This window comes from Rhincodon typus, chromosome 2 (assembly GCF_021869965.1).
Source record: "Rhincodon typus isolate 14 chromosome 2, sRhiTyp1.1, whole genome shotgun sequence".
Lineage (NCBI taxonomy): Eukaryota > Metazoa > Chordata > Chondrichthyes > Orectolobiformes > Rhincodontidae > Rhincodon > Rhincodon typus.
Window position 1 is genome coordinate 34,969,208 of NC_063333.1, and position 25,709 is coordinate 34,994,916.

General features: G+C 38.7%; 1 protein-coding gene across 1 annotated transcript in view; it reads right to left on the reverse strand.

Moving 5' to 3' along the window:
• Positions 1-2,769: 2,769 nt before the first annotated feature.
• LOC109917859 (ATP-dependent zinc metalloprotease YME1L1) overlaps positions 2,770-25,709 on the reverse strand; it is a 60,531-nt gene continuing 37,591 nt past the window's right edge. The window contains exons 12-19 of the mRNA XM_048609541.1: positions 22,490-22,552; positions 21,877-21,989; positions 21,640-21,795; positions 20,312-20,463; positions 17,108-17,234; positions 11,878-11,951; positions 8,292-8,378; positions 2,770-3,337 (exon numbers count right to left, since the gene is read on the reverse strand). Coding sequence (XP_048465498.1) covers positions 3,194-3,337; positions 8,292-8,378; positions 11,878-11,951; positions 17,108-17,234; positions 20,312-20,463; positions 21,640-21,795; positions 21,877-21,989; positions 22,490-22,552 — 916 coding nt within the window. The 3' untranslated portion in view covers positions 2,770-3,193. The remainder of the gene's footprint in view (positions 3,338-8,291; positions 8,379-11,877; positions 11,952-17,107; positions 17,235-20,311; positions 20,464-21,639; positions 21,796-21,876; positions 21,990-22,489; positions 22,553-25,709) is intronic.

Here is a 25,709-nt window from a genome sequence, read left to right on the forward strand (position 1 = left end):
AAAATGTGGCAGAGGGAGTTTAACGTGATAAGTGTGAGGTCATGCACCTTGGTCAGAAAAATGGGAAGGCGACCTACTATCTAAATGGAGAGAGACTTCGGGATACTCTGGTGCAGAGGGATCTGGGTGTCCTCATTCATGAGACACAGATAACTAGCATGCACGTACATCAAATAATAAAGAAGGTGAATGGAATGGGGCATTTACAGCTAAAGGAATAGAATATAAAAGGTAAGGAAGTATCGTTACAACTATACAAAGCATTAGTGAGACTGCACCTGGAGTATTGTGCACAGTTTTGGTCCTCTTATTTGAGGGAGGATGTGGTGGCTTTGGAGGCAGTTGACAGGTGGTTCACTATATTGATCCCAGAGATGACGGGTTTGATGTATCAAGAGAAATTAAATAGTTTAGGCCTATAATTTCTAGGATTTAGAAGAATGAGGGGATTTCAAATTGAGGTATTCAAGATGATAAAAGATATAGATAAAATAGACTTGGAGCGGATGCTCCGTCTTGTGGGGCATTCTCAGGCAACAGGTCATAGTCTTAGGACAAGGGGTAGCAAATCTAAAACAGAACTGAGGAGAAACTACTTCTCCCAAAGGGTTGTGAATCTGTGGAATTCACTACCCCAAAGTGCGGAAGTTGCTGGGTCAGTCAGTAAATTTGAGAAGGAGTTAGACAGATTTTTAATTGGTAATGTGTTGAAGGGTTATGGGGAGAAGGCAGGAAAATGGGGGTGAAGAGCATATCAGCCACAATCAAAAGGCGGAGCAGACTCAATGGGTCAAATGGCCCAATACTGCCCCTATTTCTTATTAACTTATGAACTAAAGACACTCAGCAGAGGTATCCCAGCCAATGGAAAGTAATTTGAGAGAATGCAGAAAGAAACAAAGAAATTGGGTTTTCAACATTGAGCAAAACAAAATCCAATATTCTCTTTAAGATTTTAATAACAAATGAGAATGTTGGTAGTAAGCGACAAGGATCTATTTCATTTTCATCTCATTATTAGTTAATCTTGCCTTGTGCACCACACATTTTTGTTTTTAGATACAGGTAAAAAGTAGACAGCATCAATTCCTGACTTAAAAGTCTAAGCAGTTACCTGACAGATGAATCTTGACAGTTTACTGCTACAGGACTCCATCAACATTATACAAAGATTATTTGGTCATGAACACATTGCAACTTATGGGAGCTTGCTGTAAGCAATGGGCTGCGGTGTTTCCCACATTATAGGGGTGACTACATTTCAAAACTACTTCATTGCCTGTAACGTGCTTTGAGATAGGACAAAAGGGTAACCAGGGAGAGAGTAGAGCCCATTAGAGATCAGGCAAGGCCACCTATGTGTGGAACCGCAGGATATGGGGGAGATACTAAATGAGTATTTTGCATCAGTATTTACTGTATGGAGTTAGAGAATTTGGGGAGAAAGGATGTCCATATTGCAGGAGGTGATGCTGGATATCTTAAAATGTATAAAGGATGGATAAATCCTCAGGAACCTGATCAAATATAACCTAGAACTCTGGAAGGTGATTGCTGGGCCTCTTGTTGAGATACTTGTACCATTTGTAGCCACTGGTGAGGTGCTGGAAGACTGGAGGTTAGCTAACGTGGTGTCACTATCTCAGAAAGATGAGGAGGAAAAGCCAGGGAACTATAGACCGGGTAAGCCTGACATCAGTGGTGGGCAAGTTGTTACAGGGGATCCTGAGGGACAGGATTTACGTGTATTTGGAAAAGGCAAGGACTGATTAGGGATAGTCAACATGGCTTTGTGCGTGGGAAATCATGTTTCACTAACTTGAGCTTTTGAAGAAGTAACGAAGAGGACTGATGAAGGCAGAGTGATGGATGCGATTTATACAGTCTTCAGTAAGGCATTCGACGAGGTTCGGCATTGGTATACTGGTTAGCAAGGTTAGATCACATGGAATACAAAGGAGAACTAACCGTTTGGATACAGAATTGGCTTGAAGGTAAGAAACAGAGGGTGGTGGTGGAGGGCTGCTTTTCAGACTGGAGGTCAGTGACCAGCGGTGAGCCACAAGGATTGGTGTTGGGTCCACTGCTTTTTGTCATTTATATAAATGATTTGGATGTGAACATAGCAGACATGGTTAGTAAGTTTGCAGATGACACCAAAATTGGTAGAGTAATAGACAGCCAAGAAGGTACATCATAGTACAATCGCGAATGGCCAAGGAGACTTGATAGGACCATTCAGCCTTTGTCTTATGGACTTATCTGGCTTCTTGACAAATGTAAATACAGGTATGTATTAATCCTAAATTCTTGACTCCAAAGCCAAATACAAATATACAACAGCAGAAATTCAGATATGACCTCTTTATTTAGATGTCAATAGAAATCTCAGAATCTGAGGTACTTACTGCTATATTCAAAATAAAAAGTACAACTTTAATAAACTTTCTATACATTGATAGTTTTCAAATCCTACAATACACTGCTTATTCTACGTTACAGCAAAAAAGGAGGGAACTATTTTGCATTTTGTGCAATTATGTCCTCACAGCCACTTAAGGCAAAGCTAGTGATGACTTAACAAGTAACGAGTTTTACAGCTCGTGCACTTTGTGTCAGAAGGACTCTCGTTTTATTACTGACCCCAGAAACATTGGCAGTAGAGAAAAGGTAATGAAGGGTTGGAATGCCCAGCAGCAGCCTAGGGATAGATATGACAAATAACTGAACAAATACCTGAATCACTCAAAGATGAAAGCAACCCTGAGAAACATTTCATCTGATTTTAATTGCACTGGGAAGCACTCATCAAAATTACATCTCAAATGTGTACATAAATAGACTTAAAATACAAACAGAAGGAAAAAAAAAATAGTTGAAGGCAACAACACTCACCATGTTTCTTGTGCATCTTTAGATCTTACACTACACAGAGCAAAATATTCATTAATGCAGAATCACTTAAAAGTCATCCAATTATTCAATGGGTGTAGTTGAGCTGGAACTTAAACTCCAAAGCACAGATTTTAGATAATTTCACTGTGTAAATTATCATTTCATGTGACTATAAAAATACTAACAACGCCCTTAAGTGTTAAAATCACCTATAGTATGCATTCAGTGGGCTACTGCTCTTCCACATATATACATCTGGGTAAATAATGAAGAACTGTGTCTCTTTTCCAATGGGATGTTATTTTAGTTCTAGTCTCTTTCCCTCAAGAACCATTTGTATCTCTTTGGCATCCAGTGTCTCATACTTCAACAAAGCCTCTGCAAGATTTTTGTGTTCTTTTGCATGAGTCTTCAAGATTTGCTTTGCTCTTTCATAAGAATCCTGTGTTTGAAATAGAAGACTTTTAATACTCTCTCAAAGGTCTCAATCAAAATTAGTACATTGTAAACATTTAACATTGGATCACTAATTTAGTGATATTTTCTGTGTACAGTTGCTGTATCAGTAGTCTAAAGCACCACACACTGAACAGTATGAAAAATAAACTAAATGAATTGAAGTTAAATTACATGGCGGTTATACAGTTCAGTGAAAAAGATGTTAAAAAATGTATTATGTTGTGATCCATACAAATTAGAATTTGTTACAAGTATGTCACACTGAAGAAGTAGGATGAAGAAACTTGAATCTGGACTATCTCAAATTTGAAGGAAATGTGGCTGAATGTGTGTGCAAGAGAGCGAATGAGCAAATGCAAGCATGCAAAACCAAAATGCTGTGAAAGACCAATATTCCTGACCTTATGCCATCCCAAAACACTTTCTAGGAAATGAGGCACTTACTATGTACATATGAATAATGAACAGAAATAAGTAATTTTTCTCCAAGTCTGATCTACCATTCAATAAAGTCCTTGCTGATTGGTGTGGGTTCTACATTTTACATCAATCCCAATAACCTATGATTTCTTTGCCTAACAAGAATCTATCTACATCCACCTTAAAAATATTTCATGACACACCACCACCACCTTCTGAGGCAGAGTTCCAAAGTTGCACAACCTTTCAAGAGAAAAAATATCCCTTCATCTGTCCTAAAAAGGGTGACCCTTAATTTTAGAGATGTCCACTAGTTACAAATTCGCCCTCTAGTGTAAACACCCTTTCCACCTCAACCCTGTTAAGATCACTCAGAATCTTATAAATTTAAATCAAATCACCCATCGCTATTTAAACTCCAATGAGAACAAGCCCAGACTGTTCAGTCTTTCCTCAAGAGAATCCACTCATTCCAAACATCAGCCTAGTAAACCCCATTGGACTGTCTCCAATGTATTGACATCTTCCTGTAAATAAGATGACCAAAATTACTTTCAGAACTTGAAGGGTGGTCTCACCAAGTGATCTAAATAACTGATGCAGGACATCCTTACTTTTACATTCAATTCCTCGGAAAATAAACTATGACATTCCACTAGCCCCCTTAATTTCTTGTGGCACCTGCATACTAATAATATGACTCATGCACTAGAAGATCTTAAGACCATGAGATATAGGAAATTAGCCCATTTGGCCCCATCAAGTCTGCTCCAACATTCGATCATGGTTGATGTTTCTCAACCTCATTCTCCTGCTTTCTCTTCAAAACCCTTTATCCCCTGACTAATCAAGAACATAACTATTTCTGTCTTAAATGCACTCAATTACTTGGCCTCCACAGCCTTCTGTGGCAATGAGTGCCACAGCTTCACCACCCTCTGGCTGAAGAAATTCCTGAGTTCAAAAGGGTCATCCCTTCACTCTGAGGCTGGGCCCTTAGGTCCTAGTCTCTCCTACTTTTGGAAACATCATCTTCATGTTCATTCTATCCAAGCCTCATAGTATTCTGTAAGTTTCAATGGAGATACCCTCCTCATCCTTCTAAACTCCATCGAGTACAGACCCATAATCCTCAGCTGCTCCTCTTATGACAAGCCCTTCATCCCCAGAATCATTCTTGCATACCCCCTCTAGACCCCTTCCAACGCCAACACATTTCTCCTTAAATACAAGGCCCTAAAACTGCTCACAATATTCCAAATACGGTCTGATCACAGCCTTATATACCCTCAGCAGTACATCCCTGCTCTTGTATTCTAGCCCTCTTGAAATGAATGCTTCATGGCATTTGCCTTCCTAACTGCCAAATAAACCTGGATGTGACCCTTAAGAGAATCCTGAGTCCCTTTGTGCTTCAGATTTCCGAAGCCTTTCCCCATTTAGGAAATAAATAGTCCATGCTTCTATTCTTCTTACCAAAGTGCATAACCTCACACTTTCCCACATAGAATTCTATCTGCCACTTCTTTGCCCACTGTCTTAGCCTGTCCAAGTCCTTCAATAGCCTCCCCACTTCCTCAACACTACCACTCCTTCCACCCTTGTTTCATCTAAAAACTGAGCAAAAATGCCCTCAGTTCCTTCATCCAGATCATTAATGAACGACGTGAATAAGCTGTGGACCCAACATAGGCCTTTGCGCAAGTCCACTAATCACCTGCTGCCATCCTGAAAAAAGACCCCTTTATAGCCACTCTGCCTCGTGCCAATCAGTCAATCCAGTATCCATGCCAGTACCTTGTCACTTACACCATGGGGCTCTTCTCTTATTTGGCAGCCTTGTGTGCAGCACCTTGGCAAAGGCCTACTTAGATCCTTCTTCGTCTTGGATTTCTATAGGTGTTCTGCATTTAAGTCACACTTCACCTTTTTATTCTTCCTACCAACGTGAACAACTTCACATTTCCCCCACATTATACTCTGCCAGATTTTTGTCCATGCACTTGACCCATCCGTAGCAGTCTGCATCCTTATTTTTATGATCTCCACAACATACTATCTACTATCCATCTATCTTTGTGTCATCTACAAATTTCGCTACCATGACTTGGACGAGGAGATCAAAGACATCTATATAAATTATAAAAAGTTGAGAAAATCCATAATAGATCTCTGTAGAACGCCACTTATCATACCTGTCAAACAAATTAAGGCCCATTTATGCATACTCTTTTCTGCCAGTCAGCCAATCTTCTATACATGCTAGTACATTACCCCTACACTGTGAACTCCTACTTTGGCAAAGTTACCTTTTATGGGGAAACTGTTCAAATGCCTTCTGGAAATCTAAGATCAGTACATCAATAAACTTCCTTTTATCTACAGCAGATACTAGTCCTTCAAACTCCAGTAAGTTGGTTAAACATGATATTCCTTTCATTAAGCCATGATAACTCTTCTCTATGGGAGATTTCCAACTATCTGGTTACAACCTCCTAATTGCTTAATTCTTACCACCTTACAAAAGACATCAAGCAAACTGGCCTGTAATTTTCTTGATTTCTGTTCCATTCTTGAATATAAGGGTTATATTTACTATAAAACTTAAAGATAAAGGTGCCATTGTCCTACCAGACCATAAGCTTATACTCTCATTAGAGAAAGATACTTGGTGGTGGTTTAATCAGAGGATCACCACACCTCAGGTGAGGGGAGAGATTGAGGAGCGGACTCTTTCATGGCAACCTCTGTCAGTGTGGAAGTTGAAGCCACACTGTTGGCATCATACTGCACTGCAAACCAGCTATCCAGCTAACTGAGCTAACCAGCCTCACATAAGATTATAAGGCCAGAAGAAACATGAGAGGTAGGCTCATTCAGCCCATCGAGTCTGTTCCACCATTCAATGGTTGATCTGCTAATCCTCAACTCCACTTTCCTGCCTTTTCGCCATAACTCTTGATTCCCTTAGATTAAAAATAGTCTCTGTCAGCCTTGAATATATATATATATATATGATCCAGCCTCAATACCCCTCTGCAGTAAAGAATTCCACAGATTCACTACCCTTAAAAGAAATTTCTCATCTGTCATGAATGTGCAACCCCTTACCCTGAGATTGTGCCTTCTGGTCCTAGGCTCTCCAACAGGGGAAAGAACTTTTCTACATCCATCCTGTTAAATCACCCAATAATCCTGTATGTTTCAATAAGATCACCTCTCATTCTTCTTTATTCTAACGAGTATAGGCCCAACTTTCTTAATCTTTCCTCATAACCCTCCATACCTGGATTACTACTTTCCTGTCTGATGGAACCTTTCCAGAATCTAACAGATTTTGGAAAATTAACATTAATGCACCTACTACTTCCTTAGCCACCTCTTTGAAAGTACCTGCAATTAAGTCAAAGAGGAACCACTGCTTCATCATTTTGCTCAGTACCCCTTCTCTAGTGATTAGAATTCTATCAAATTCCTTTTTGCTTCCACCAACTGATTTACTGCTATTTCTGGGATTTTTCTGCATCTTCCATAATGGAGACAGAAGAAACATATTTATTCCACACATCTGCCATTTTTATTACCTGCTAACTCCCCATTCTCATCCTCTAAAGGATTAACATTCACTTACTCTTTCATTCATAGAAACTTTTGCTGTTTTTACATTTCTGGTCAGCTTCCTCTCTTGCAGTAATTTCTTTGTCCTAATTAACCTTTTATTCATTTTCTAGCTCTTTTTGTATTCTGACCAATCATCTGATCTGCCATTCATCTTCACACAATTATATGCTTTTTCCACAAGTTTGATGCTCTCCTTAACGTTATTAGTTAACCATGGTTAGTGGGTGTTCCCTTTGAAACTTTTCTTTATAGCAGGAATACACTTATTGAGTATTCAGAAATGCTGTCTTTAAATATATGCCAACACTTTTTTACTCATCTATCTCCTAAACTAATATCCAGTTCATAGCTAGCTTAGCTTGCATGTCCACATAATTGTCCTTCCTACGTTTAAAATACAAGTCTTGGACTTACTTTCCTGCCTTGTAAAATTCAATCATATTAAAATTGCTGCTACCTAGAAGGTACCTTGGGGGTCATTAATCAATCTTGTCATGTTGCATAGCACCAAGTCTAGTCTGTTTGGTAATCACAGTTGTCATGTAAGAAAAGTAGCAGTCAATTTGTACATTAGCTCCCTCAAACAGAAATGTTATCATGCGCTGTATTTGTCTATTAATTGATATTTTCTGAGGAATTAATATTGGCCAGGACAGTAGGGATTGTATCTCATGCCTTGGCTCTTACATCTGACAGAAGGTAGTTAATCTGAAAGAAAGTACTTCTTAAAGTTAAATTAAAGAAAGTAGTGCACTGTCAGCCTAGATTATTCTTCTCAAGACTCTGGACAATGAAGTGTAGAAAAATAATCAGATTTAATCTGCACTTCAGAAATGTCTACTATAAATTTTGGGTATTGTATTAGCTAACATATCAAACAAAAATAATAATCTTACCCTCAATAATATCCTGACTTCTTGTTCAATAGCAGATTGTGTATCTGGGCTTACTCTCTCTGGATCCGAATAAGTCATCACTCCAAGCTTTAAACAAAAACAAAACAGAATGTGATCACAACCCTACATGATATTCATCTTCATGACTACATCACCTAACAGCTCATTTTCAGGATAACAGCAAAGATGACAAAAATAGGATCTGTGCTACTTTTGTAGACATGGGAACGGGGTAAGGGTTGCAATTAGATATTAGTTACGCACTTAATCTTTTTACTGAGGTATTCTATTAAAGTACAAGTGAAGATGTGCAGAGAGCTTTGCACTGAAATATACTGCAGACAAGCTTAAAGTGAGCTAAATTAACCTCTAAGATACAAGTGGATTGATGGGCTTTGACGATATTTATGATAATGAGAACTTCAATTAATGATCAACAACAAGGAAGCAAAGCCAATGTTGATAATGCCAAAATGATTTCAGCAGAAGGAATTTACTGAATTCTAAGCTCCAGATTTTCCCATCCCACAATGCGGTGGAACGGAGGCAGGACAGAAGAAAAATAGCTGAATAGCACCAACACCAGTTCTGTCTCTGATTTCATCATCACCAATTTTCACAAGGGCCCATGTCAATTAACATGCTAATTAAACTACTTATGGGCCTATTAAAAGCCTGACTTTGTTTTAGTGAGTTTTAATGGAGATGGTTTGTCTTTAGGAATCCTCGGCTTGAGACAATAAGGGTGGGAATGAAGCATGTCAGCAAAGAAAACTTTCTGAAGGTTAAAAGACATGGTACAAGATGCTGCATTACCCACCTTAGAGCAGTACACAACGTGTAATAAATACAAGGGACTTACTAACCGGACTCCATGTAAGTACAAGTACATACAAGGTAATAGTGATGTCATATACACAAGGATTTTCTTTGCTTCTTTTATGGGATGTGGGCATCACTGGCAGTGCCAGCTTTTGTTGCCCATCCCTAATTTCCCTTGTCCTGAATGGCCTATAATGCCATTTTCAGAGGGCAATTAAGTTTAAATCATATTACTGTGGGTTTCAAGTCACATGTTGGCCAAGAGACAAGGATGACAAATTTCCTTTCCCAAAGGACATTAGTGAACCAGGTTAGTTCTCTTTAATGATAATTGATAATAGTCCCATGGTCATCATCACTAAGACTAGCTTTATGTTCCAGATTTTATCGAGTTTAAGATTCATCAGTTTCCAGTGCACCACTGTCTGTGACTCCCAATTTATTCAAGTATTTCTTTAAAACTTCAAACTAGAGGAAGCATAGAAACGTTATATAGAATTTAGGGTTTGGAAAACAGAAAGGATGTTTGTCAAGAAAACTTGCGTTAATATTTGGCTGACAACTTTGTTTGGAAGTAGCAATTTTGCTGTTATGTAGGACACTTACAGAACACTTTTAAATGATGGCTTTTCCACCTGACACCCCCACCCACAAAAAAAAAAGAGGCATCCCATTTCTATTCACACATCCTGGCAGTGTATTTGGACAGTCAGTCAATTCACCCCTTAATGAAAGCTCCAACCCAGAGAAAAACTGTTGCCAATTCTGATTTCAAGACAAGAGTTTCACAACCTGCAATCAAGCACAGCTCCTACTGGAAAATGCAGCCCCAAAATGTTCCTCAGAAGTTAAAAATTAGAAATTTCTGAAATAGTATACTTAACAGTCATACAGCATGGAAACAGACCATTTGGTCCAACTTGTCCATGCTGACCTGGTATCCTAAACCGCACCTGTCCCATTTTCCTGCATTTGTACCATATTGGTCTAAACTTCTCTTATTTGTGGACCTGTCCAGATGTCTTTTAAATGTTATAAATGTACCCACCTCCACCACTTCCTCTGGCAGCTCATTCCATACATGTGCCACGCTCTGTGTGAAAAGGTTACTTCTCAGGTCCCTTTCAAATCTTTCCACTCTCACCTTAAACCTATGCCCTCCAGTTCTGCACTCCCCAACCCTTGTAAAAAAGACCTTGGCTATTCACCTTATCTTTGCCCCACATGATTTTAAAGACCTGTATAAAGTCACCCCTCAGCCTCTGATGCTCGAGGTAAAGAAGCCCCAGCCTATCCAGCCTTTCCCTATAACTCAAACCCTCCAGACCCAGCAACATCCTGGTAATTTTTTCTGTACCCTTTCTAGTTTAATAACTTCCTTCCTATGACAGGGCGACCAGAATTGGAAGCAGTATTCTAAAAGTGGCCTCAATGTCTTGTACAGTCGCAACATGACATCAAAAATCCAAAATCAATGCTCTGGCCAATGAAGGCAAACGTACCAAACGCCTTCTTCACTATCCTGTCTATGTGCTACACAACTTTCAAGGAACAATGAACCTGTACCCTCTAGGTCCCTCAGTTCAGCAACACTCGTTGAGGCCCCACTATTAACTGTGCAAGTCCTGCCCTGGTTTGCCTTTCTAAAATTGAACATCTTGCATTTATCTAAACTCCATGTGTCACTTCTTGGCCCACTGGCCCATCTGATCAAGGTCTCTTTGTACTCTTTAGATAGCCTTCTTCACTATCCACTATACCACCAATTTTGGTGTCATCTGCAAACTTACTAACCATATCTCCTATATTCTCATCCAAATTATTGACATAAATGATGAACAACCTTGGACCCAAAACCGATACTTTTGGCACACCGCTGGTCACAGGCCTCGAATAACAACGCTCTATCACCACCCTCTGTCTTCTACCAACAAGCCAATTTTGTATCCAACTGGCTCTTTCTCCCTGCATCTCTTGTGATCTAATCTTACTAACCAGTCGACTATGTGGGACCTTGTCAAGGCCCTTGCTAAAGTCCTTGTAGACAATGCATACCGCCCTGCCTTCGTCTAATTTCTTGATGACCTCTGCAAAAAACTCAATCAAATTTGAGAGTTAAATTTCCCACACACAAAGCCATGCTGACTAACCCTATTCAATTCTTGCCTTTCCAAATGCACGTAAATCCTGTCTCTCAGAATCCCCTCCAATAATTTGCCCACCACTGACATCAGACTCACCGGTCTATAGTTCCCTGGCTTTTCCTTGCAGCCTTTCTTAAATAAAGGCACAAAATTAGGCACCCTCCAGTCTTCTGGCACCTCACCCACGGCTGTCATTGATACAGATACCTCTGTAAAGGTCCCTGGAATCTCCTCCCTAGCTTCCAATAATGTTCTGTCAGGAATGTTCCCCTATTCTAATACAATGTAGCAAAGGTAAACAGGGAAATCAGAATCAAAGTTAATATACTTATTTTACAGAGATTCTCCTCTCCATTTAAGGAAAGCATGAGGTGACTGATGTAGTAAAATAAACTGCAAATAGGTTACAGTTGATTTGGAAATCTTTGAATTAATGCTGAAAAAGGGTAAAAGACAAACTGATATATTCAACGGGAAAGCAGCAAAATCAAATCACAGCTGACGTATAAAGAACAATCCACAGACAACATGGCAGTTACTTTGAGCAGATCCAAGCTACTTTTACAGAAATTCAAATTGGAGTAGAGATTTAATATCAAATAAAATACAATTTTTCTTACCTTATCACTCATTCCAAATTTTGTGACCATCAACTTTGCTATTTTGGTTGCATTATCGAAGTCACTCGAAGCACCTAGGTTAATAGAAACAGTATTTCAGTTACAGAGGACAGACAATGGTTTCCTTCTTATTTTACTCTTAACATTTGAGAAAAAGTGAGAATGAAACTTGCAAAGAAAATTGCACTTTTTAAAAACATTAGCAAAAAGAGGACACGCAGAAGCTTTCTAAAAATAATAATGGTGATAGTCAGTGAAAATGGTTTATGTTATGAGTAACTAATGTCAGTATTTATTGTAGAGCAAGAGAACAATATTCCAGACATTCCAGAAAAACAATGATTATTGAAACAGAGACAAGGCGTCACCCAAATTAACACAAGCAAAATAACAGATAAATAAAAATCACACCTATGAAAGACAACATATACCTAAGACCAGATAGTTTGAAAGGCAACAGGTGAGAACACTGCAAATGTGTAAATTTCAATCTTCGAAAGAATAGCTAATGTAATTACTATATTTAGGAAGGATATCAGAACATGTCCAGAGAATTACAGATTAATCAGCTTTTGTTTAATTGAATTCTTCCTACAGTAGACAGTTTAAGAACATCTAGAAATGGGGAATATAATAATGAATAGTTGACATGCATTTCAAATTGGATAATCGTGCTTAACTAATCTTGTTGAATTTCTGAGGAGGGAACAGAGTACACAATAATAATGCAAGTAATTTATCTGAATTTTTAAAAGATCTTTGATATGTTGTGCCAGAAAAGTAAAAGGAAAGTCACCATAATCTTACCAGACCATAGGGTTTCCCTCTCATTAGAGGGAGAGAGGGAGATGACCAGTGGTAGTTTAACCAGAGGGTCATCATACTTCAGGCAAGGAGATAGGTTAAGAAGGGCAGTTCTGCATCGTAAGCTCAGTTGATGCGGGAACAGAACCCGCACTGTTGGCATCACTGGATCACAAATCTAGCTTCCGGCCAACTAAGCTAACTGAAAATAGACTAATGAATAAACGTCAGGGAATGCGATTTGGGACAGAAGTGGCAGAATGGATTGCTGGCTAGATTCAAGATTCCAAGAAAAGGATACCTTAAAACAAAAAGGTAAATATTCAGTAAGGCAGAAAGTAGAAAGTGGAGTTCCACAATGTTCAGTGCTGGAACCATTATCATTCATAATATACAAAAACACAATTTCCAAGGTGGCAGATGACACCAATTTTGCTTTTTTTTTTCGGGGGAGCGAGGGGGAGGGGAGCTGTACAGGACTGCATATATCGTTAGTTAAAACGGAGGAAGATTGCAACAAATTGCAAGAGGACATCAATAAATGTGCAGAATGGGCAAATAATTGGCAAATAAACAGATAAATGTGAGGCTAGTAGAAAGAATAGGGAAGGTGGTTACCTGGAAGGTGCAAGTTTAAGATGGATCAAGAAACAAAGGGAGCTTGGAGTACAAATACACCAATCACTAAAAGTTGTATCACAAGTCGGCAAGTGTTATACTAATGGATCAGAACTCACAGAAGGTATTTACAGACATTTTAAAATTACTTTTAATTTCAAAATGTGCTGTTTTTAAAAAGGAAGACTTAATAGAAAAACTAAATTCAGTGACACTTTGACAAAGCCCCATGTGAAATCCATGAAATAGCCCACATATAAAGTGCTTGGGAAACTTCAAACAGAGAAAGACTTAACAAGAGATGCAGAAGGGTTGATTATCTATCACTACCCCCCTCAGCAGAAAGCCACCACTACCTGACATATCTGTTTTACCCTCCAGGAATACACAATGAATCAGGGTTAAAATGTCAGGTTTAACATTATTAAAGGGTAGTGGAATGAAATGCTTTCATGTGTACTGAGCGCTAGCATGCCGCACAGTCAAAGAACTATCCCCTACTCAGCCTGTGTTGCAGATAAAGGTAGAACCTTTCTCATTCAAAGTCATGCAAACCAATTTAAAAGGAATCAGGACAAAAGAACTTCAATCAGTCTACAAAACCAAGAATCTCAAAATTTGATTATTCAACTATCAATGTAATTTTATATGGTAACCTCCACAACACTCATTTATCTGCTCTTCATGAGCAACTCATTGATCATGTAACTATTTTTGACATATCTTGTTCTCACTTGTTTCTGATTTGTGCATTGTGTGCGCACGTGTTGTTACCAATTCCTTTGTGTATAGTAATTATTTATCTCATTCTTTTGTTAATCTAAATTAAAATTTAAATTAAAATGGCTAAATTGACTCCTTTTAAAACAAATTCATTTGGTCTGGGAGAAAGACATCCTTTTTAAATTAATTTCATAGAACAGTACAGCACAGGAACAAGCCCTTTGACCCACCATATCTGTAGTGAACATGATGCCATTCTAAACTAATTCCATCTGCCTCACATGGTCTGTATCCTTCTATTCCCTGCCAGTTCACATGTTTGCCTACAAGCTCCTTAAACGTTGCTGTCATATTTGCTTCTACCACCTTTTCTGGCAGGACATTCCAGGCACTTCTATGTAAAAAAGTCTTGCCTCGCACATCTCCTTTAAACATTCCCCCTTCACCTTAAATTAATGCCCCCTAGTATTTGACCTTTCAGCATGGGAAAAAGACTCGAACTACCAACCCTATCCATGCCGCTCAATTTTATATACTTCCATCAGGTCACCCCTGAGCCTCCGATACTCTTGCAAAAACAATTTAAATTTGTCCACACTCTCCTTATACCTTATATGTTCCTGGTAAATCTCTTTTCCACCCTCTCTGAAGCCTCCATATCCTTCCTATAATGTGGTGAACAGAACTGCACACAATATTCCAAATGCGGCCTAACTAAAGTTTTACTGAAGCTGCAACATGACTTGCCAACTTTTATACTCAGTGACAAAAACAGAAGTTGCTGGAAAAGCTCAGCAGGCCTAGCAGCATCTGTGAAGAAAAAAATCAGAGTTAATGTTTCGGGTCAGGTGACCCTTCCTCAGAACCCGAACCCAAAACATTAACAATGGTTTTTTCTTCACAGATGCTGCCAGACCTGCTGAGCTTTTCCAGCAAATTGCTTTTGTTCCTGATTTATAGCATCCAGAGTTCTTTTGGTGTTTACACTCAGTGCCTAGACTGAGGCAGAAGGCAAGCATGCCATGCCCTTTCTTTACTACCTTATCTATTTGTTTCACCACTTTCAGGCAGGTACGGACTTTCAAGATGCTGCAAAGCAGTAACAACAGAGATCCAAAGTGACTGAAGGTTTGAGGCACACAGATTAACATCATAAAAGCACAGAAAATAGGTGCAGCAGTAGGCCATTCAGCCCTTCGAGCCTGCACCAGCATTCAATACGATCATGGCTGATTGCGCAATCTCAGTATCCCAGTCTCGCTCTTTCCCCATACCCCTTGATCCGTCTAGCCACAAGGACTATGTCCAGCTCCCTCTTGAATATATCTAATGAGCTGGCCCCACAGTTTCCTGTGGGAGAGAATTCCACATGTTCACAACGCTGAGTGAAGAAATTCTTCTTCCCCTCAGTCCTGAATTGCTTACACCTAGTTCTGGACTTCCCCAACATCAGAACAGTCTTCCCACATCTAGCCTGTCCAGTCCCATCAGGATTTTATACATTTCCATGAGTTCGCCCTTATTCTTCTAAATTCCAGCGAGTACAAGCCCAGTCAATCCAGTCTTTCCTCATAAGTCAGTCCTGCCATCCCGGGAATTAGTCTGGTGAACCCTCGCTTGAGTCCCTCAATAGCAAGCATGTCAAGAATAGCAAAAACAGACCAGGAGGCCAAAACTGCACACAATACTATAGGTGTGACCTCATGAAGACCATGTCTAACTGCAGCAAGACATCCTTACTCTGATACTCAAATCCTCTCACTATGAAGGCCTGCATGTCATTAGCTTTTCTCACTACCTGCATGCCAACCTCCAGTGACTGTTCCACCACGATATCCAGATCTCACTGCACCTCACCTTCTCCTAAACTGACACCATTCAGATAATGACCTGCCTTCCTGTTTTTACAACCAAAGTGGATAACCTCACATTTATCCACATTATATTGCATTGGCCAAGTATTTGCCCACTCAGCCAGTCTGTCCAAGTCACCCTGCAGCGTCTTAGCATCCTTCTCACAGCACACATTGCCACCCAGCTTAGTGTCATTTGCAAATTTGGAGATACAGCATTCAATTCTTTCGTCCAAATTGTTAATGGATTTTGTGAACAGCTGAGGTCCCAGCATTGAACTCTGCAGTACCCCACCCATCACTGCCTGCCAGTCTGAAAAGAATCTGTTTATTACAAATTTCTGCTTCCTGTCTGCCAACCAGTTCTCTATCCATGTCAATATATTACCTCCAATATCACGAGCTTTAATTTTCCTTACTAATCTCTTCTGTGGAACCTTGTCAAAAGCCTTTTGAAAGTTCAGATACACAACATCTATTGATTCATCCTTATCCACGCTACTGGTCACATCCTCAAAAAAATTCAAGAAGATTTGTCAAACATGATTTCCCTTTAGTGAATCCATGCTAACTAGGACCAATTCTGTCACCGCTTTCCAAATGCAATTTATACCATGAACCAATACAGAAAATGATCAAACAGGCTAATAGAATATTAGGCAACCTGGGCCTGAATATAAGGGGATAAAAGTCAAGCATCAGCTATACAAAGTTTGGCATGGACCAGACCTGGAGTGCTAAGCAAATTCCTGGATGTGACATCTCAGAAAGGACATACAGGCTTCGGAAAGGGAGCAACATAGGATTAACCAAAAAGATACTCAGGTTCTAGAAGCTATTTACAAGGAGACAGAATACAAACAATGATCATATTTCCTGAAGATTAAAGGGTAACTTGATCAAAGTTTTCAAGATGTTAAGGGGGAGCTGATAGGATAGAGAGAAAAAGTATATTTCCTAGTTGGTAAATTTACAAGAGAATATAGTCTAAAACTTAGAGCCGGATCTTTCAGGAGTGAAATCAAGAAACATTTCTACGCACAAAGGATGGGACTTCAAGTGTTAATTTTAAATCTTTGGTTGATAGAGCTGTTAAACAAGGTATTAGAAGAAATGGGACAAAAGTAGGTATATGGAGGTAGGTCACAGATCAGCTATAGTGTCACTGAATTACTAAACAGGTTAAATCACAAAATGGAATAATTGAGTTCTTATTGTTTCTTAATACAAACCAGTGGTAATTTGTTCTGTTCCAAAGATGAGTTCTTCGGCTACTCTCCCACCCATGCTGACATCCATTTGTGCAAGCAACTGAGCTCTGGTTTCACTCCACCTGTCACTTTCTGGTAACAATGACACCTGAAAGAGAATTTTACTTAATACAAACTCCCAAGAAACTGTAAACAATACACTAGTTAATAGTTTAATTAAAGTTTAAACATGAAGTACTAATTTTAAAATGTAACAACTTCCACATTCCAAGTTCAGTTCTATTTGCATTAGACAGGACACAAACTTCTACTATTAACATAAACACACAATGGACAGTTAGCTGTAAGAAACACTGATTGTGACTTAAGACACATTTTATCATATGTACTAAAAGGACAGTAGTGACATAGATACAAAATTGGCTGAGTGACCAACAAACAGTAGTAGTTAATGATATTTTCTCAGACTGGAAGCAGGGTTTATAGCAGAGATGCCCAGGTATTGGTGTTCGGATCCATTGTTCTTCCTGATATATATTAATGATCTAGATCTTGCTGTTCAGGGCAGAATTTCAAAATTTACAAAACTTGCAAGCATTGCAAACTGTGAGGAGAATAGAGTAGAACTTGAAAAAGATGGACACAGATTGATGGAATGCGTGGAGAAGTGACAGGTGGAACGTAACGCAAAGAAGTGCAAAGTGCTTCATTTTGTTTGAAAGAGCAAGGAGAGAAAATATTACATAAAAGGTACAATTCTGGGCATGGTGGTGGTGGAGGATCGGTGGGGGGGATGGTGGTATGGAGTAGCAGAAGGACCCAGGTATATACACGCATTTATCTTTGAACGTGGCAGTGCAGATATGACACTTTAGTGTATAAAATGCACGATATCCTCAGCTTTATCAAAAGGGACATAATCTCCTTGCTCTTGTAATGCATGTTAAATCTGCATATGACACTTGATTAATTTCAACTGGAGTATTGTGTTCAGTTCTGGCCACCATACTTTTGGAAGGATGTGAAAACATCAAAGTACAGACAAGACTGAAGAACCACCGAGTTTCATAATTTGTATAATTAACCAAAAATCTCTTCAGGCTCTTTTTCACCATGCTTTTGGATTCCCCATCCTATCCTTTACAGGTCTCTTTCTTCATTTCGTCTTCATTTTCCCTTTCTGCTTTCCAGTAACAAACTGGCATGTTTCAGCAAGCAAACAATTCAATTTAAATTCAAGTTGGCACAACTGTGCTGCAGAATTGGAAAAGAAATCTTGGCGCTCCTTTAACAAAAAAGGAACGAGACTTGCATGGGTTTGAAATAGACCACATTCAAAAGCACTTACGTCCTGATACAAGTGCTTATTGAGTAATTTAGTAATTGGATAGGTACTATTGCTAATATCTGACCGAACTTTTTTTTTAGGAAATAAATTTTAGTTTAGGAATTTTAAAGGCAGATAAATGAAAACACTGGATTGAGAAACTGGTCAACAAGGAATCATTCATTTCTGAGCTCTTGATAGAGACAGGAAATCCACAGTTATTTCAATAAGGAATTAAATTATTCATGTGTTTCTCAAACTAAAGAAATTAAAAGCACCATGGCCAACATACAGGCTCTTAATGAAACAAGCAATTCTGGAAAGCGAGCCATTAACTCCATCAGATATGCAAGTTATTCATGCGAGTCACAAAATCAATGGTACATTTTGAAGTCAACAGATAATTTAACATTTTTATTTGGAGTGTCTCAAAGCATGAAGATGAGCTGTGGGGTTAGGAGGTCTCTTCGCTTAAATTTGTGTGCTTCTTCATTAAAACAGGCAGTGAGCAGTCAGCTTGGGTGGGTTTTTTTTTAAAAATCACTCATGGGATGTCAGTGTCATTGGCTGGCCAACATTTATTGCCTTTCCCTAATTGCCGTTGAGAAGTTGGTGATGAGCTGCCTTCTTGAACTGCTGCAGCCCACATGTTATAGGTTGACCCACAATGCCATTAGAGAGGGAATTCCAGGATTTTGGCCTAGTGACAGTGAAGGAACAGTGATATATTTTCAAGTCAGGCTGGTTAGTGGCTTGAAGGGGAACTTGCAGGTGGTGGTGTTCTCATGTATTTGCTGCCCTTCTTCTAGACGAATGTGGTCATGGGTTTGGAAGGTGCTGTCTCATGATCTTTGATGCATTTCTGAAATGCATCTTGGTCAATAGCATAAAGTGCTGCTACTGAACGTCAGCGAGTGGACTGTGTGGATGCTAGTAATATGGTGGCCAATCAAGCAGGCTGCTTTGTCCTAGATGTTGTCAAGCTTCTTGTGAGTTGTTGGAGCTGCACTCCTTGGAGGAGGCAGAGAGTGTGCCTGCCAGAACCAGTAAAGCAGCTCTGAAGTTCTGAAACGAACTCTGAAGAGTCACTGGACCTGAAATGTTAACTCTGCTTTCTGTCCATGGATGCTGCTAGATCTGCTAAGTTTTTCCAGCAATTTCTGAATTTGTACCTGTAGAGCAGCTAAACAGCCTGAAGAAAGCAGACTGTGTCTGTCCAAGGCCAGGACAAAAGTGAACAATGCAACAATGTTCAAAAAGAGCTCAAAAATCATGAAGATTTGAAGGAAAGTTGGAGGATCTCTTCACTAAAAAACTAATAGAAAGATCCCAAGAAATCTTGTCCCTTAGAAAATGGCTATATCATGGAGGAGAAATCAAAGTTTAACCTCAGAAGTCATTAAAACCCCAATTTTAATATATCAGGGTTGAATCAGGAAGTAAAAGAGGAATTGGATGTGTGAGTCTTGACAAACCATGATATTAAGTTAGTAGCGTTTATATTTTTTGATCTATAAACTAAGTTTTTTTTATTTAAACACTGAAATTTTGTAGAGTAGCTCTCTCAGTTGATCAACAGATGCTCAAACGTCTCATCAAACATTAACAGCCTCTGCAGAGATTGCTACACAAATTTTATCTGAAATGCAAGAAAAGTAACTTTTCACATAATGTTACGCAATTTTAAGAAAACATTGTCTCCTGTCAAGTAATAATAAACTACAAAAACAACTACCCTTGCCAAATTGTCAACTTACCATACTGCAGCATACTGGCAGTTAAAACTTGATATTCAAAACTTAACTTTCAGGATAATTATTTTGGTTTTAAAATTGAACAAATAAAACAGATTATTAATTTCTTACAAGATAACAGCTTAAGTACAATTTAACACTTACATGTCCCAAGGTAGGTCCTCTTGGCATTATTGTAGCTTTGTTAATGGGCATAGCATTTTTTGTAAAATGTGCGACTATTGCATGACCGGATTCATGATATGCAGTGATAGTTTTATTTTTAGCATCAATCTCAATACTCCTGCGTTCTGGACCTGTTGGCAACAGATAGTCTAAGTACATACAATATTTTCAAATAAGACGCAATTTGAACAAATGCCCAACAATATTAGTATTTTTTAAGGCAGATATTCAAGCACCATAATCCACTTAGCACTCAATTTCACCATTATATCTGTTAAATTTCCTGTTTTTTTTTCCTTTTGTAACTTTAATTTGAAAAATATTAGAAGCAACAACTTTAGGGCCTGTTAAATTACTGAGACAGACTAGAGAAGAAACACTGAAGAGAAACATTTGAGAACCATAAACTTTACGATAAAAAGATCTAACTCAAACAGAAGTTTAATCCTTTTGATTCATTGCTGCATGATACAAAAATCTTATTTCCAAATATTCTCATATTCTTCAAAAAGCTACTCAAAGAGAGAGAATACAGAAACCAAGATGAAAGTCAACACCTGATACAGCATAATTTCAGGACCAGAATGAAGGAAGAGAGCTAAAAATGTTACAGGCAATGGGTAATGATATCTAGAAATAAATATTTTTATACTATGTTCTAAAAGTGGTGTATAAACGTTCAAGGTTAGCATTTGATATTTCTTCATTGGCGCTACCACTAAGTGGCTTCTCACCAACACCCAATTGCCAGGAATTTTCTGCAGCTTTTAGCTTAGCTAGTCAACGTTTGCTCAAAAGCTCCAATACAAACGGGTGACAGCAGAGCTGGATTTTACCTTAGTTTGATCCCATCACTTGCATTTCTAAAACATATCACTAGATTAATGACATTGCATGGAGTAAAGTTTATATTATGAATCCCAATGAAAGTTTGTAAAGTTAAAGCAGTTTCTCAAGAAACATTATTCTGCATATGTAGAAGAATTTAATTAAATTGAATTCTTCCACTGACATTTTAAACCATCCGTATCTGTCACATGAATATGATTTAAATGGAGAGATTAACTCCAGAAAAATGAAAATTTGTCAACCTATTAAAAAGACAAACTTATTTGGACTAATTTTACAACAGAAAAACACTGTTCTTAAACACAGATACAGCTGATCTACCCAAACAACAAGATAAAAATATTTTCCAATCCCTTACCTTGGATTTTCTTAAATTAGTAATCTGAAAGCACAAGTTTAACAGAAGAAACTCCTAAAGCTTTTAAAAAGTCAAAATCCAAATAGCAGGAAGAACATACCCATAAGGATTTTGTCCTTGGCAAATTCCAAGTCTTTCATTGTAACTTGATCCTTTTCATCTACGGCTGCTTTTAGAGCAGCCTGGTTGACGAGGTTCTCCAGTTCTGCTCCCGAGAAACCCACTGTGCCTCTAGCTATTATTTCTGCATCAATTGCTGTATTGGAGAAACAAAGTCAAGTCACACAGGAAGTAAGTTTGTAATAATCATTCACATTAAGGAATATCTGCAACCTACCTGGGTCAACTTTAACTTTGCCAAGATACCACTTGAGGATTTCTATTCGCCCCCTTATATCTGGTCTAGGAACAGTAACTTGCATATCAAATCTACCTGGCCGAACAAGAGCACTATAGAAGAAGAATACACAAAAAAAGGACCTCAATTTCAAATGTGACCAGTTTTGAGAGATTTTCTTCATCATCACTATTGTATTAAAACACTTAACAGTTTGGTTTGTCAAAATTACCTCAAGATTGTTCATCTGAGCTGCACTCAAGCTCAATTAGCAACAATTCAACTGGTGAACAACATCGTAAAGGCAAAATTACAATTAGTGAGTAGTACTGGAAGTCAAGGCAACGTAGTCACTACAATTGTGCAGGATTGTTTTGACATCCTGTTGCTGAATTTATCAAATGTGACTTAATTAAGGGTCATAATAAAATAATGTTAACCCTTTCACAAGTGTATGTTTAAACAAAATCTCAAACTTTAATAAAGCCTATATCGTAAGCTTTTCCAATAAAAGGAAATTGCACTAGTTATTTACCATTTTTGCTACAAATATATTAAAGTTTAAATTTAGAAAAAATAAATACAATAAATGCAAAGCTCAATTTGCACTTACTTATCCAATGCTTCAGGAAAGTTTGTAGCTCCGATTATAATGACACCTTCATTAGGCTTGAAACTAAAAAGAAAAATAAATTTTACAGCACTAGCTATTAAATGTTATTGCAATTAAAAAACAATTTTCAAATATCCCAATATTTATCACTTGGTTGCTACTGGATTTCCATTCCTTAAAAGTAAGTTACAGTATTTAGGCTACAAAATGGAGTACTATCTGCACATTTGCCATGGCGACTCAAACATAACTTAAGAAAAATACACAGCACAATTTTGCAGATTCACCTTTTATCATTCAGTAGCTCAGTGGTAAAATGTTGGAGTGATATGTTCACAGTTGCAGCAACATACAAATAAAGTGGACAAGTAGGTCAGTCAACACCTAGAGTCTCTTCAAGCCTGACCTGATTGTCACCACAGATCTGTATTTCTGCCTATCCCTGATAACCTTTCACTGCGTGCTTAACAAGGGTCGCTCTAGAGCCGAAACATTAACTCTGTTTCTTTGTCCACAGATGCTGCCAGACTTGCTGAGTTTCTCGAGCGATTTTGGTTTTAGTTTCGGATTTCCAGCATCCACAGTTCTTTGTTTTATATGATCAAGAATGTATTAACAAGGTTCTTTGTTTTATATTAACAAAAATCTGCCTTAAAATAAACATAGAAACATACAAACATAGAAGATATGAGCAGGAGGAGGCCATTCAGCCCTTTGAGCCTGCTCCGCCATTCTTCACGATCATGGCTGATCATCCAACTCAATAGCCTAATCCTGCTTTCTGCACATATTCGCCCCAAGTGCTATATCTAGTTGCCTCTTGAATACATTCAATGTTTTGGCATCAACTACTTCCAGCGGTAATGAATTTCACAAGCTCACCACGCTTTGATGAACAAATGTCTCCTCATCTCCGTCCTAAATTGTCTACCCTGAATCCTCAGACTGAGACCCCTGGTTCTGGACAAACCCATCATTGGGAACATCCTCCCTGCATCTACCCTGTCCAGTCCTGTTAGAATTTCATAAGTCTCTTTGAGATCCCCCCTTATTCATCTAAACTCTAGCAAAAACAATCCCAACCTAATCAATCTCTCCTCATACATCAGACCCGCCTTCCCTGCTAAACCTTCACTACACTCCCTTGAGAACAAGAGCATCCTTCCTCAGAAAAGGAGACCAAAACTGCACACAATATTCTAGGTGTGGCCTCACCAAAGCCCTGTACAACTGCAATAACACATCCCTGCTCCTGTACTCAAAACGTCTCACAATGAAGGCCAACATACCACTTGCCTTCTTCACCGCCTGCTGCACCTGCATGCTTACCTTCAGCAACTGGTGCACATGGACGCCCAGCTCTCACTGAACACTTCCCTCTCCCAATTTATAGCCATTCAGGTAGTAATCTGTCTTCTTGTTTTTGCTTCCGAAGTGAATAACCTCACATTTATCCAAAATATACTACATTTGCCATTGATATATCCACTCACCCAACCTGTTGAGGTCATGCTGAAGGATCCCTGCATCATTGTCACAGTTCACAAAGGTCTCTACTTGCACCACCTTTTCAAGAAGACAGTTCCAAAGACTCATCACCCTCAAAAAAAGATTTGCCTCATCCATTTTAAATGGGTGATTCTGATCATTAAACCGTGACCCCTAATGCTTGTTTCCCGTAAATCGAAATATTCTCTCCATATCTAGCCTGTCAAGTGCCCTCAGGAACTTACATGTGTCAATCAAGTCACCTCTTACACTTAAACTCCAGTGGATACAGGATATTCAATATTTCCTCATAAAACAGTCCACATGTTTCAGGTTTTGGTATAGTAAACCATCTCTGAACTTTGTCCAACATATTTATGTCCTTAAATCAGGTGACAGGTACTGTGCACGGTACTCCAGAACAGGACTCATTTGTACCCTGTATAACAACCTCTCTACTTTTGTACTCAATTCTCCTTCATGATAAATGAAACATGCTGTTAGTTTTCCTAATTGCTTGCTGACCAGCACCGAGATTCATGTACAAGCATACTAGGATCTCAGAACTTTGCACTCTCTCATTGTTTAGATAATAGACTCAGAGTCATACAGCATGGAAACAGATCCCGCAGTCCAACTAATCCACGCAGACTGTGTGCCCAAACTAAACTAGTCCCACCTGCCTGCATTTGGCCCATATCCTTCCAAACCTTTCCTATTCATGTATTTATCAAAATGTCCTTTAAACATTGTACCTGTCCATGCACCTACCACTTCCTCTGGCAGTTCATTCAACACACTACCAACTCCCTGTGTAAAAGTTACCCATGTCCTTTTTAAATCTTTCTCCTCTCACCATAAAAATATGCTCCCTAGTTTTGAACTTCCCCATCTTAGGGAAAAGACCTTTGCTGTTCATCTTATTTACGCCCCTCATGATTTTATAAACCTCTATAAAGGTCACTCCTCAACCTCCTACGTTCCAGTGAAAAAAGTCCCACCTATTTTTATAACTCAAACTCTCTGTTCCTGGCAACATCCTGGTAAATCTTTTCTGAACCTTCTCCAGTTTAATAATATCCTTCCTATTACAGGTTGACTAGAACTGCACACAGTAATCCAGAAGAGGCCTACCAACATCCTGTACTACCTCAACATGATATCCCAAATCCTATTTGGGAGGTCTGAGCAATGAAGGCAAGTGTGCTGAACACCTTCTTAACCACCCTGTCTACTTGCGATGCAAATGTACCTGAACCCCAGCTGTCTGTTCTACAACTTAATATTCTCCGTTTTTATTCTTCCTGTCAAAACAAAAATTCCAACTTCTCTACATTACGTTTCATTCAATTTGTCAGATCTTTGCCTATTTACCAAATTTAACCACATCTCTCTGTTGCATCCTTTTCACAGCTTGCTTTCTTGATATCTGTGTCATCAACAAATTTGCAATCATACCTCCATCCCTTCATCTGATTCATTTGTAAACACTGTAAACAGTTCAAGCACCAGCACAAAAGCTTGTGCTAAACAACTTCTAACATCTCACCTATCTGAAAAAGATCCATTCATGCCTACATTTCTTCCTCCTGCTAAGCATCCAACCTTCTCTCCATACTAATATATTGTTCCCTTAACCATGAACTTATTTTTCACAATAACCTTTGCTGTGGCACTTTATAAAATGTGTTCTGGAAATCATAGTACACCCACCGATTTTACTTCATCCAAA